The 14,889-nt window shown below is 43.4% G+C and overlaps 1 protein-coding gene across 1 annotated transcript in view; it reads left to right on the forward strand.

Moving 5' to 3' along the window:
- The window catches only part of WASF2 (WASP family member 2), a 67,854-nt gene that overhangs the window by 43,630 nt on the left and 9,335 nt on the right, over positions 1-14,889 (forward strand). The window contains exons 4-8 of the mRNA XM_081085698.1: positions 2,661-2,833; positions 9,863-9,997; positions 10,515-10,668; positions 12,758-12,875; positions 13,712-13,842. Of these exons, the coding sequence (XP_080941824.1) occupies positions 2,704-2,833; positions 9,863-9,997; positions 10,515-10,668; positions 12,758-12,875; positions 13,712-13,842 (668 nt within the window). The 5' untranslated portion in view covers positions 2,661-2,703. The remainder of the gene's footprint in view (positions 1-2,660; positions 2,834-9,862; positions 9,998-10,514; positions 10,669-12,757; positions 12,876-13,711; positions 13,843-14,889) is intronic.

A 14,889-nucleotide genomic window follows, 5' to 3' on the forward strand; every position in this document is an offset into this window, starting at 1 on the left:
TGGTTATTTACATATTGTCATTTCTTTCTTTTTTTAATATGGAACGCTTCATGAATTTGCATGTCATCCTTGCGCAGGGGTCATGCTGATTTTCTCTGTATCGTTCCACTTTTAGTATATGTGCTGCCAAAGCGTGCACCATATTATCATTTTTTGAGTACTCTTTAGCTAGTTATAGGAGCTGGCATTTTTGGCAAGAGGAAGCCATCTTGGTATTGAAAATTTGGTTTTAGGTAAATCCAACCCAGGTGACAGAATTGACTCCATTTGTGTCTGCTTACCCAAAGCACTTGGGAAAGCATAAATGCTAAAGTACCAAGGCCTTAGAAGTTGCCCCTCACCCCCTGCCTCCCCAATCTGGCATTTACCTAGCCATCTGGAATCCAGTTTCTGTTAGGTGTTCAGAGAGAACTTCTGGAATGCCCTGTCAATGGCCACATTCAACACAGAATTTCAAGGAGATCTGGCTCTTTTAGCTCCTCTGAGAAGCTGGAACAAGACTGAAATTATTGCTAATGGAGGGAACCACAGTGGCTGTTTTCAATCATCTCTGACTACACCTTTGAATTTCTGGTTCTTTCAGAAAGCTTGAAATATGGAAGTCTAAGGGCATCCCGAGGATGGTGTACAGAGCCCTGTGAGGTTCTTTTATTTGTAACCTCCTGCCTCCTTTGCTGTTCTAAACTTTCTTTTCACCATGAATTACTAAAGATTGCATCTTAGTACCCAATACCCTTTCCATTAAGTAAAAGAGAAGAAGAATTAGACTAGAAGGAAAGTCCAGAGTTAGGGTTAGAAAACCTACTGAGTCAAAGGGGAACTTTGCAGAGGAGTGGAATGAAAATTATTTCCTTAGACAGTAGACAAATATTCAGGAAACACCTCTGCACCCCAAAGATAGGCACAGCTGCCACACAGTGCCTATTAAAGGGAGTTTCAGAGTTATGAGCAAACAGCTGATTCTCTTGGTTCTTGGGCTGTTGCTGTTGGTGACAGGAAACCTTGTTCCTCAAGCTGCTGGCTTCCTGTTTTATTTTTACTCTTAGCAGATCAGAATGTCCATAACAAGGAGCAGTCTGTTCCAAAGGGTTCTACTCCCCCTTTGAGCCTGAAGGGCTTTTACTTTTTTTTTGTTTAACTTTTGGTTGGACAATATGCTGGTTCACTTTTAAGATCTATTGTATTTAGTTTGGTTTAAACATTTTGTATTCACAATCAACTTTTTGGTGATGAACTGGTGTTATAAGATTTGATGTAAGTAAACCTCTATTTTACTTTTTTTGTTGTTGTTGAAGAGGAGTTTGCAGTATTGGGGACTTGGGTATGTTGCCTTTATGTTTCGCCTTTTTACTTAAAGTGAATCTGCCATTTGCCCTAGCATGAAAATCATTAGACTGTTTTGGATAGCTTTAGTTTTACAAAATAGGGAAATAGTGTGCCATGGCTGTAGTCATATCCGTTTTGTTGAGACTAAAACCTGCTTCTATCCTTGTAAAGCTCGGAATGTGGTAATCTAACTCTGAAACAATAGCTCAAAATGAACCTGAAGTGCTGGGGGATTTCCTAGGGAAAGGCGCTCAGCCGACAGGATAAGAAACAGTAACTGGAAGGTTTCCAGGTCTGCTCCAGACACTTCCTGCTGTCTCAAGAGCCGTTGGCCCAGGTGTGTTGAACCAGATGGGAGAGAGAAAGGGAACTGTTGGGTAGAAGGAAAAGGACTAGGGAATCTTAAAGCACAGTTTGCTCGGCATCATGTTTGACATATTGAACATGTAAATTTTTCCTTAATATTCTTTCTGTCAATTTACAGACTGAACTTTAGCAGTGCTAATGGATACTGGCAGCTAGTATTTAGTTGTACATTAACAGTCGTTCATCAGGGAAGAACTGGAGAAATTATGTCCTGATGTAGATCCATGGAATCACTATTGGTAACTTAATTTCATTGGGGAGATGAGATTATCAGATGACAAAAGCTCTTTTTTGATCCTTATAATTGATCATCTGGAATCTGATCTACCCTGGACACCCCAAGAATAGGATCTGGACCTTCTAGGATCTGCTGAATGGGCTGTTTTCTGACCATAACTCCTTGCCTCTGGAGATTCTTGTTGGTTAGAGCATAGTTGTTTTAGGTTTTTAGTTTTTTTTAAATGCTGTCTGTAGTACCCCAGCCAGCAGTCACCAGTGCAGAATCTTTGCACTTATCCAGCAATCCTTTACTAAACCTTAAAAAGGTGGTGGTTGGGGAGGTATTGAGGGGATTCTTTTTTTTTTTTTTTAAATATATTTTATTGATTTTTTACAGAGAGGAAGGGAGAGGGATAGAGAGTTAGAAACATCGGTGAGAGAGAAACATCAATCAGCTGCCTCCTGCACACTCCCCACTGGGGATGTGCCCGCAACCAAGGTACATGCCCTTGACTGGAATCGAACCTGGGACCCTTGAGTCCGCAGGCTCACGCTCTATCCACTGAGCCAAACCAGTTAGGGCAAAGGTGGTGGTGGTGGGGATTCTTTAAAAAAAAAAAAAAAAGAGATAGGGAGAGAGAAGATTTTTTAAAGCTGTTTTAGATCAGAGCAAGACAAAAAGACTTACACTGCCCTAGTGTGCCTGGAATTTGTGGTTGAGTAATACTTTCCTGTTATTTCTTTTTTAGGTTGTTTTTCATCATTCAGAACATTGCCTGAAGCAGGTCCACCATGCCGTTAGTAACGAGGAACATCGAGCCAAGGCACCTGTGCCGTCAGACGTTGCCTAGTGTTAGAAGCGAGCTGGAATGCGTGACCAACATCACCCTGGCAAATGTCATCCGACAGCTGGGCAGCCTGAGTGAGTGCCGCAGAGAGCCTGTGCTTTGCCCTCAGGGGTCGTTGGTGCTCTTTATTTAGTTCCCTTCTCCTCCTGTGTAACTATTTCTCCCCCATCTGCCTTCCCTAGGTAATGCAAAAATGTATCCCACCCCCTCTCCCCCAAGAGAGGCTGCTTTTTGGTACAGACTCTTCCCCTCAACCCTTTCTTCATCTGCCACCACCCTCTAGGCTCCCTCCACCTCCCTCTCCACCTGCTTCTAAAGGAATCTGTAGGAAGGGTGGCAGGAAGGGCTGCAGCAGAAACTGCAGATGGAATGACAGAGCAGAATTCTGTGTGTGTAAAGTGGGAGGTTCACAGAACAGTATCTTGGGTTGGGGAATGTGCCTGTAATTGCACGAACTGTTCAATGTAGCCTGACTTTGTTGAAGCCTCAAATGTGCCAATAGTGACATCTACCCGACATCCCCCACCCCCTTTCTTCCCAAAGAGGAGGAAAGCAAACATGCACTCGGAGAGATTCTGGCCGACTTGTCTACCCTGGTACACATTTAATTGTGCTGCAAGCCCCCAGGTCCAAGTTCAGGGTACAAATTACTTCTGCAATCTCCGGGGTATTGGGAGTTTTGCAAGCTGCATGAACACACAGTGACACAAATTGTAGCTGGAGCCATTCTTCTCTAGGAAGAGGATGGGGGGAGGGTGTAGTCCAGTCTGTTTTGGAGCTGAGGGAAAGCCAGCTCAACTGTATCTTTTTTTTTTTTTTTTTAAATTGGCAAGAATGAATGAGACTGCCTTGGGTGGGGTACATACATGTGGTTTGGATTTCATTCTGAATCAAGCTGACTTTGTTTGCTTGAAGCTGAGGTATGGGAAGGGCAGATGCTTAGATAGGCTGTGCATTTGTGTAGTACCACTCCAGCTCCCCATAAGAACCTCCATCAACATGGTATTTTAGTGATCTTCCTTAGCAAAGGCATCTTGGTGTGAATTATTTCAGACATTCACTCCTCCTGTCGCATCACTGTCCTTAGTAAAGGCAGTGGAGTAGTATCAAGAAAGCCTGCATTCCCCCAGATAGTAATAGACCCTGCCTTTAAAATAGGGGCCTGAGGAGACAGAGCGCAGTGACCAGATGATATATGGGGTCTGAGATTCCTAAGCCTTCACCTAGCTCAGAGGCCATCGCGGTTGATCCAGGACTTAGGGGAACCTGGATGGGCGTCAGGAGGAAAGGAAACCCTGTCGATGCCTGCCTTACACAAAGGAACGTGGACAGCAGTGCAACAGCAGTGCAGCTGGCAAGGAAGCACATGAAAGCTGCAGAGTGCCTCAGTGCTTCTTAAAAGCATCATTTCTGCCTCTCACCCTGCGGAGGCCAAATGGGTGGAAGGCAGCCACACACTGGTTCCTGGATCTTCACAGGACAAAGGGCATCCAGCTAATGATGCTGCTTATGCTCACTCAGCAGCAGTCAGGCTCGCTCTCAGGTGTTTTTCGGGTAGTGTTGATGGATGACATTGCTCACTCTCCCGTCTGTGATCAGACCACTCCTACCTTAAGGAAGCTGATCTGAGGGCCAGGATCAGCTTGTGCCTACAGAGACAGGATTTCCTTACTTCGTGGAGCTGATGACCCTTTATTCATCCTCTAAACATCTATTGAACATACTTTGTGTTTAGTGCTGAGGGGATACAGCAATGAGAAATGGTCTCTGGCCTTGGCCAGTTTGGCTCAGTGGATAAAGTGTTAGCCTGCAGACCGAAGGGTCCCAGGTTCAATTCTGGTCAAGGGCACATGCCTGAGTTTAGGTTTGATCCCCAGGAGGGGGCATGCAGGAGGCAGCCAATCAGTGATTCTCTCTCATCATTGATGTTTCTATCTCTCTCTCCCTCTCCCTTCCTCTCTGAAATCAATAAAATATATATATATATATTTTAAAAAAGAAAAGAAAAGAAATGGTCTCTGCCTTTCAGGAGCTTATAATCTACCAGAGGAGACAGAAATAAATAAATCTTAAGGGGAGAGCCCTAGCCGGTTTGGCTCAGTGGATAGAGCATCGGCCTGGGGACTAAAGGGTCCCAGGTTCGATTCTGGTCAAGGGCATGTACCTTGGTTGGGGGCACATCCCCAGTGGGGGGTGTGCAGGAAGCAGCTGATCGATGCTTCTCTCTCATCGATGTTTCTAACTCACTATCCCTCTCCCTTCCTCTCTGTAAAAAATCAATAAAATATATTTTTTAAAAAAAAGGGGAGAATGGGGAGAGGGTGAGAAGGAAACTCATATTTGTTGACTGCCTACTTTATCCCAGGTTTTAATAGGATCTTGACATACATGATCTCATTTAATCTTTTCAATAATCCTGTAAAAATAGATGATATTTCTATTTTTTCAGATGAAGGAATGAAGGCTCAGAAAAGTAAGATAACTTGCCTAGAGAGACAGCAGCCAGTAAGAGGCAAGTCAGTCTCTGCTGTGAGTTGCTAAGTTCAAGGCTCCTTGAAGATATCGCTGCTCATCAAGGATTTCTCGTCTCAGTCCCCTGCGCTCTGTCTCTGCCAATAGGGCCCTGGTTCAGACCTTTGTTGACTCTCACCTAAACTATTGCCCTAGCCTCCTTCTGGCTTCCCTTTCTCTGATCAACCCCTCAATCTATACACCAAAAAAATCTTACAATTCTTAAGCCTATACCCCTGCCACAGTTGTCTACCAAACATGCAAATATCACTTTTTACTTTTATAATTCTGAGTTGTTAGAATTTTTAAAAGTTAAGGCTGTGCCTACAGAGACAGGATTTCCTTACTTCGTGGAGCTGATGACCCTTTATTCATCCTCTAAACATCTATTGAACATACTTTGTGTTTAGTGCTGAGGGGATACAGCAATGAGAAATGGTCTCTGGCCTTGGCCAGTTTGGCTCAGTGGATAAAGTGTTGGCCTGCAGACCGAAGGGTCCCAGGTTCAATTCTAAAAATTCTAACAACTCAGAATTATAAAAGTAAAAAGTGATATTTGCATGTTTGGTAGACAACTGTGGCAGGGGTATAGGCTTAAGAATTGTAAGATTTTTTTGGTGTATAGATTGAGGGGTTGATCAGAGAAAGGGAAGCCAGAAGGAGGCTAGGGCAATAGTTTAGGTGAGAGTCAACAAAGGTCTATTCTCCAAAGGTCTGAACCAGGGCCCTATTGGCAGAGACAGAGCCTAACTGGTTTGGCTCAGTGGATGGAGTGTCGGCCTGCGGACTGAAGGGTCCCAGGATCGATTCCGGTCAAGGGCATGTGCCTTGATTGCGGGCACATCCCCAGTGGGGGGTGTGCAGGAGGCAGCTGATAGATGTTTCTTTCTCATCGATGTTTCTGGCTCTCTATCCCTCTCCCTCTCTTTAAAAAAAATCAATGAAATGTATTTTTTTTAAAAAGTTAAGGCTGTGTTAACTTTTGTAGTTTAAAAAGTGTTTTTAAACTAAGAGTACAAATGTTAACTATTTATCTCCCCTGTGCCTCACTAGGGAATTACCTAAAAAGTTCCTTGGTCTGTCGTCATTCAAGACTCTTCAAGACCTGCTTTCCTTTCCAGCCTCATTTTCTGCAGTCCATCTTCTCCCATGTTATAGTCTTTTTAAAGGATTTAAAAGGAACAAAGGAAAAAACGGGGAAAGGGAGGAAGAAAGAATGAATGATCAGCTCCTTGTAGTTCCTCATAGAGCATACTCGCATACCTTCACACTGTTTCCCCTGCCTGGAAGCCCTTGCAATCTTTATAGCTATTCTCTAAGGCCCAGCTCCAGGATCTCCTCCACTAAGTTGGACTAAGAACTCCTCTGAGCTGTATTAGTACCTCTAATACATGAGGACTAAGAACTCCTCATGCCTGTATTAGTACCTCTCACATTAGATTGAAAATTATACATCTTAGATTAAAAGTTCTTTGAAGGCAGGAATCATGTGTTGTTCGTCCTTGAACCCCAGTCAGTGTCTGTCTTATATAGTACTTGGCACCCAGTAGAAGCTCAGTAAATGTTTGTTGAGTGATTCATACCTGTATTCTCCTCACCACCTCATGCTGTTGGTGCACAGTGAATACAAGGAAGGAAGGAATACTACCTGTAGGGAGTAGGCACACAGCTGGGGATAGGCAGGGTCAAGGAAGGCTACATAGAAGAGATTCCATTTAAACTAGACCTTGAAAGGTGCTGGGATTTCATCTAGCAGAGAGGGACGCAGGAATGGACTCTCGTGTGCTTCAAGCTCATGGTCTTGGCCTCATGTATTGTACTGTAGCCAGAAGCGCTCAGTCTAGTAGGGAAGGTGTGATTATGGAATGGATAAAGCACCAAACTAAAAGTTCCATAGCTGTGGATTGCTTTGTGAGAGCATATCCAGAATTCATATTTTCCCTTAGCGCAGTGAGATTGGTATTTCACATATTAGGTTGCCATACCTTAGGAATTAAAGGCACAGCCAGCCAGCACTTTTGACCACCCAGGAGGGTGCCACCCCCATTGGGTCATTAAGAAATCATGCTCTGATGTTGAATTTAATAACCAAGTGTACTGGGGTCATGCCATTGGGGGAGGGAGGTGCTTCAAGAGTCCCACTCAGGCTTCAACAAGAGTAGCTTCACATTTTAAAAAACTCAGTTTTACCATGTAATATTTAGGTTGAAGAGTTCCACTGCAAAGGGAGAAAAATGATGACTGATTTGCAAAACGTGTTGTCCATTATGAATGTCGCGATGTGATAGTGGGTCTGTCTTGGTAATCTGAATGAGTGAAATGTAACTGAACAAGGCACTCTGGTTTTCTCCTACAGTTGTAGTAATTTTTAGTACTTGAAGAATAGGGACTATCAAATTACTGACTGGAATTAATATTTAAAATTTCTTCTAAGCATACAACATGATTTTTAGATATTCACACTCTTAAAAGTCATCTGATATGGCTGAGTAATATAAGGAAGAATCTCATTGTAAAAATTTACATTTAATCCTATGACAACTTGGTGAGGTAGATACAGTTATTCCTGTTTTACAGATGAGGAAACTGACGCTGAGAGATTGTGATTTGCTGACGCATGCACAGGTGTAAACAGAAAGAAACCGAGGCTTACATTTTCTGGTTTGAAGTCTACTGCTTCTATGTATCACCTTTAGCTCTAAGCATACCTTGGGCCTGATGGGAGGTAACAGGGGGAAGCCTTCACACCATCTCACTTTCTCTTCAGATAGCATTCTGAGTGTTGCCATTTTTATATGTTGGGTTTCTTTGTAAGATTTTTATCTTGAAAACCACTGTGCCACACAGTAAGCCTCTACTCCTTCTATCACTGCTCCCTTCACTGAGGAGCAGGAAATCCTAGGTACTCTCATGTGACCTAAAGATAAGTTAATTTGGGGTTTTCTTTTCCTCCAGAACAGCTGGAGGGACAACAAATATTTTTGAGCCTGGTTTATTTTCCACACATAATGTTGCATGTTTCTCTGCTTTAGCCTTACACTCACAATTTTCTCTTACCTGGATGAGCAGGGTACAGTATGGTTTGAGCTTGTCAGCCAGTTTGAGTCATTTCCAGGAGCTCCCCATAGCTGTTTAGATCACAAAACTATTCAGTATGCAAAGACTTGCTCCTTTCCTTGATTAGAAACTCCTTATTGACTACATTTACCAGCAATTCAAAATATGATTAGTCTTATCCTTACTCTCCAGGTTACACTGGTAGGTGAACTGCAGTTTACCCTGAAGGTGCAGTTTTGGACTAATCCACTCCCCCACCCCCCCAGGCGTGGACTAAGCATAAATGAAGTTTAGAACCTAAAAATGAGAGTCCATTTTAAATAGTTCTCAAAGAAATTATCTTATGCCTGCCTTCACTGTGCAAGTAAGAAACTCACATGGTATATTATTTTATATGCACCACTTTTCATTCCTACAAGAATGTGCTTGCTTTGTGGCTTGGAGTGACAATATGAAGGTAGTATCAAATTGCTCTTCTGTTTCTTTGGCTTGCATTCTCCTTGTATCACGGGGTTGAAAGTACAGAAATTGATGGAACTCTTTTCTTTTTCTAAAAACGACATTGTAGCCGAAACCGGTTTGGCTCAGTGGATAGAGCGTCGGCCTGCGGACTGAAAGGTCCCGGGTTCGATTCCGGTCAAGGGCATGTACCTGGGTTGCGAGCACATCCCCAGTGGGAGATGTGCAGGAGGCAGCTGATCGATGTTTCTCTCTCATCGATGTTTCTAACTCTCTGTCCCTCTCCCTTCCTCTCTGTAAAAAACCAATAAAATATATTAAAAAAAATAAAAAAATAAAATAAAATAAAAACGACATTGTAGAAAGAGACCACTGGTATGTTGTTGTTTTTTCAGGGCGGGGGGGGGGGGGAGTGCTTGAAAGTTTTAGCTTTTCACTTTTTCCCTGAGATATGGATTTGAAGGATATAACCTAGAGCAAAGACTTTCAAAACTGTAAGTTATAAAACATAGAATAAGCTTTTCACCCCTTAGAAGAAGTTGTAAGTCTCTGCTGTGAGTTGCTGGTAAGTTCAAGACTCCTCGAAGATACCACTACTCATCGTGGTTGTTCAATATACTTTTGAGGCTCCACTGAGGATGTAATGTCTTATTTTTCATGTTAATTTAGACACCTAGAAGATCCTTCTAACTTCTCGTCTGTTTTCCAGAACCATTTACAAGGTGCTTTTACAGAGTAGCGAGGGGTTAAGGGCTATAGGCAAAGGTGCAGACATATTGTCTACCTTGCAGGATTCATTTTTTGTATGATACCTTTCGATTTTATTCAGATTGCTTTGAGTTTTGTGACTCTTCATAGTTTGCCAAGAAGGCTCAGTTGTAGAACATATGCAGAGTGCCCAGCTATGGAGACTATGTCTCTGCCTCCAGAAGCAGCCATCTGCGTGAAACCCCAACAATCTTGAGGGAGAGGGAAGGCTCTTTCGGAGGTGGCCAGTTTGATCTGACCTTTAGTGGCCAGTTTTTCTGACCTTTTATGTCACTGTTATGCACTAATGAGTTGGTTTCTTTGTTCAGGTAAATATGCAGAGGACATTTTTGGAGAGATCTTCACTCAGTCAAATACCTTTGCCTCTCGGGTAAGCTCCCTTGCTGAGCGGATTGACCGCCTACAAGTTAAAGTCACTCAGCTGGATCCCAAGGAAGAAGAAGGTAAGGAAGCTGAGCTCAGCACTTGCAGGCTCTGCTGAGCAGTTTCTTATAATTTTTTTCCTGATTTGTAAAAAAAAGTGAGAGGAGAAATCACAGAAACCTATGGAGTTCTGCTTTGAAGTAGCACAAGCTTGGGTGGCATAGAGAAATCTTTTTAGCGCGACCACACTCCCACACACTCCCTCTCTCCCATTCCCCCAATCCCCTCTTTCTCAGACCCCCCCTCCCCCAGTCTCACTCTGCTACCATAAAAGTACTTGGAAGATTCATTCCTCCTCAGGAGAGGCCTGCGAGATCTGGCCACATAGTAAACCTTTGTGCTGCCTCATTTTGTTCCGTCTGAAATGGCTGGGCTGCTGACAGCCTTGCGGGGCTTCCCCAGAGGGGGAGGAAAAAAGCCTGGCTGCAGACAGCCGCAGCCAAGAAATGTAGCAGCTGAGGCCTCTCCGACTGGTGTGACTCAGTGTTTGCTCAAATAGCCTGTCGTCCATTTTCTCATGCCTCCATCTTCTCTCAGTGTCACTACAAGGAATCAACACCCGAAAGGCCTTCAGAAGCTCTACCACTCAAGACCAGAAGCTTTTTGACAGAAACTCTCTCCCCGTCCCTGTCTTGGAAACATACAACACCTGTGATACTCCCCCACCTCTCAACAATCTTTCCCCTTACAGGTAACCTGGCTAGCTCCTCCTTCTTCTGACCTGTGGTTAACAATATTAGATTGTCTTTTTATTTAAATATATTGTTTATGTCAGAGAATTGTATCAAAGAGCTTGCTACCTACCCCAGAGTTTTTTGTGGCAGCAGAGACTAACATTTACCACATAAACAGTTGTCACGTATTATTGTTTGGTTTCTAAAATTCATACATTGAAAGTTGGCTATATTTTTGTATGCCACAAGTTCAGTTTGATATAGCCAGATCCATCTTGGATTCCATCCAAGGAATTTAGTTATTGTAGAACCAAAAGGACTTGTTACAAGGCAGTCCTATACTACATCCCAGGGGCAACATTCTAGCAAGGCTCCCAGTTACTCAGAAACCACTAGATTACCAGATGTTTGGGCGCGTTAGTGGGGCCAGCCTTGTGGACTGGCTGCTCTGGGCCCTGGGGGTCCTTCCAAAGCTTAAGGAGTGTCTGGCATTGTTCCAAATGAGTATTGTTCGCTTTTTGAACATTCCCCTTGGAAAGGAACTACACTGCTGTGGCTGGACTTTAAAAAAGAAGGTAGCCTTGTAGACACCTTCGAGCCCTTCTCCTCTAACGGTCTGGTCATGTTATCCTGCAAATAACCACTGAGCAGGACAGAAAATAAATATTTATCTTGCTTGCATCCATAAGTGTCTTTGAAACAGGTAAAAAGGAATTACAGCTAGCTGGAGGCAGATATCTTCTGTGGGACATGGGTATACTACAAAGCAGAAGGGGGGCAGGAGGTGCCAGTGCACAGGATTTCAAGGACACCTGCTGATCCCGGGAGCCTGGAATAGGAGCATGGTAGCTTCTCACACAGATATTGAGAAAGTACCTGGCATCTATCGTATATTATTATTGTGTGAAATTATATTTGTCCCTTGACTTGCAAAGGGACTAGCTATCATAGTGGGCAGAGATTTGACTCGGCAGGCTCTATTACTTAGTTGGGTTTGGGCAGTGGGAGTACACATAGGATAATATCAAAGTGAGTATGATATAGGGTGTGGTAGGATAGGATAAACAAACAATATAAAACAAGTTTATATTTTAGATAAAGGTATTTTCCTCTTTGATATTATTTCAATTATCTGAATTTGGCTTAACATAAATGAGTGGAGGTGTAGCTAACACAACAAGATTTAATATAAAAATCATTAGTGTTTGATTTGGAAATGCTGTTTGTGTGTTGTGATAGAATTGGAAGCCAGGATATAGAATTGCCTTTCCAATTTGTTTTAGTTCAGAGTAGTGTTAAAATAAATGTCCCTAAGTACATGCTTTCTGGAAAGTGAGAGAGTCGTATGCCAAAGTGTAGGATTCCAACTAGGATCGTCGAGTCTGGCAGATAACTCTTACCTTAACACTCAGTAACTCACTCTATTCCATCACAGCCACTAAGAGATGGCAATTAAATCTTGTGGTCATAAAACATCTGGCTATGTGTTCTCAATAGGGCCCCCTCGTAGTTGGGGAGCTGGGGGGTGCTGGGTGGATGCTGAGCTATTCTAGAAGGGAGCAAGAAGATGGAGTACTGTGGTTATCTGTTTTCACAGAGGAATATCAGCCGCACACGTATATACATTGATATGTGTATATGTATACATATGTACACATGTGAACCTAACATTGTGTGCACAGGTTTCAGGTGGGTGGGAGGCCACTAATGCTTCCGAGAGAGCCAGGGTAATTGGTGCAGGGAAAGGGAACCAGGGGCAGAAATCCCCTCTGATATGCCAGGATATCTTCAGGAAAATGTCAGAGGCCATGCAGATCATTAGAAATAATCGGGATCCCTGCTGCTATAGCCCATTCTTTTCCCTGACCATGCAAATTCCTCCACCAGGAATGGAAAGTAAGGCTAAGGGTCTTTAAAAGCCAGATAAATAAAGAGGTGGCATTGAAGGAGCATTGGAACGCTGGTATGGGAGAGGAAGTAGGCAATCAATTTGAATGACTTGATTCCTGAGTGTGAAAACTGCTAACTGGTAGGTATTTGGAATATTGGATTTGGTTAGGAGCTCATCTGTCTGCTGACAGCTACTTGTCTTCATTTCTATCCCAGGGACGATGGGAAAGAGGCACTCAAATTCTACACAGACCCTTCGTACTTCTTTGATCTTTGGAAGGAGAAGATGCTGCAGGACACCAAGGATATCATGAAAGAGAAGAGAAAGCATAGGGTGAGGGGAAAGGGGCCTCTGTTCTACACATCAGTAGGCACGATTGTGGAGGGGGGATAAAAAGGAAGCCAGTCTTATGTGAAGTAATCATTCTGAGTGGCTGCTTGCTTGGATGCCAGGTGAAACACTTAAAAAATGTGTCCACTCCAAGCACAACCAAGATGAAAGTATAAATCACACCAGAAGTGTGTTTGTTCCCCCCAGCACTATTAACAATAGTGTATTCAGGCTGAGTTTTAGAAATTGACTTTTCTATTCACCATTTATTTCTCTTGCAATTTGCACCTGACTCTGCTGGACACTCAGGCTAGGCTAGTCCCTTCCCTGCCAGTTTTGCAGCTCATTTCTGAGAGATCAGCACAAGGCTCTACAGTGTTTGATTTGCAACAGGAGCAGTTTAACACCTTCAGTACCGGCGGGTAGTAGAGGTGGGGGGGTAGGCCTGGTTTTGGGAGATGCTCCCCTTAGACTCCCAGGGATGTGTGTAAGCCTTTTTGACCGACCAGTTGCAGCCTCACACTCCCATTAGCATGGCTGCCAGGAGGCCCAAGAGAGTGCCAAGGGCTAGTGCAGCTGCACAGGCTGAAGAAACCCTCGTTGGTTGTTTTGTTTTAACCATTTTCTTACATCTCCCCAGATGTCAATAGCTATCATTACCTCTCATCTCTCTTCACTGACAGTTGAGGCACAGTAATTCTATTATAAATTCTGTAGTTACTATATGTTGTCCAGGTAAAGCATCTCTTGGGTGTGCATCCATGGAGGTGGATGGAATTTTAGAGAAGAACATTGGAAAATGTTTTACAAAGGATTTTCTGTTTGTTTTTTTATTATAGAAAGAAAAGAAAGATAATCCAAATCGAGGGAACATAAACCCACGTAAAATCAAGACACGCAAGGAAGAGTGGGAGAAAATGAAGATGGGACAAGAATTTGTGGAATCCAAAGAAAAGCTGGGGCCTTCTGGGTAGGTGATGCTCTTGTGTACTATTGGTAGCTTTCTTCGAAGGGGCCAGGACCTCAGTCTGACAGCTTTAATGTGACACCTTTCACACCCCCTGAAGTCTGGCTGTATGGCTTAGATTGATATCACTGTTAACTACTTTAAAGTGCATCCATCTGGTGATTAAAATTTGCTAAGTTAATGAAGACACAGCAGTTTAAATAAGGTAACTGAAGTGGTGTGGGGGGAAAAACCATGGCTTCTAGTGCCCTCACCCTGCCAGGCACTGGCACGACTAAGGGCCTCAAAGGAAAGACTGGAAGGGAAAGAAAAGTGGTCTTGGGAGCCCTTTTCCTCCAGAGCATTGAGTTGAAGGTGGTGCCTGAGCGCCGGGCCTTTCACAAGAATGGGGAAGGCCCAGCAGAGAATTCGTGCACATCACCAAAGCAACTTTTCAGTCAGCCTTTGTCAGTCTCAGGAGAGAAGTTGGCCAAGGGACTGAAAGCAGGTCTCAGAGACAGTGTGGGAAAGGTCGCTCAGCCAGTATTGAGGCCATATATCTCCATGGAGAAATAGTAGATGTCAGTCTGACCCCATTTCCCAATACCAAAGCACACTAGAGGTCTAACAGAAAAAAAGGATGGTCTGAAAGCTTGGTTTGATGCTTATCCTAGTGCCCAACCTGTGTGACATTCAGAGTCAAGTCACCACAACTGCTTGGTGTGAATGCCACCCTGGTTTTCCCCTAAATGCATTGCATCCTGACTGTCAGAGAATCATACCAGCCCATGCCAGGTGTCTAAGAATGATAAAAGGGAAGAGTTGAGTTGTTCTTGCTTTTAGAAATAACTCTACCATGAAAATTTTGACTTTTAAAAATCTTGACACTTCTGACACTTGTTCTTTCTGGATTAAGAGATTTGTTTTAATGAGTGATAAAGATGGTGAGAGGAAAAACGAACCTTTCTCTCTACAGGGAAATCAGCCCTGAGGGTCCTCCATTACCTTCACCTCCCAGTAAAAGGGCCATTTTATTCTGTAATGTCCCATCCTGTTCAGAGAGGCCCTTGT

This window comes from Myotis nattereri, assembly GCF_964212035.1.
Source record: "Myotis nattereri genome assembly, chromosome: 3".
Lineage (NCBI taxonomy): Eukaryota > Metazoa > Chordata > Mammalia > Chiroptera > Vespertilionidae > Myotis > Myotis nattereri.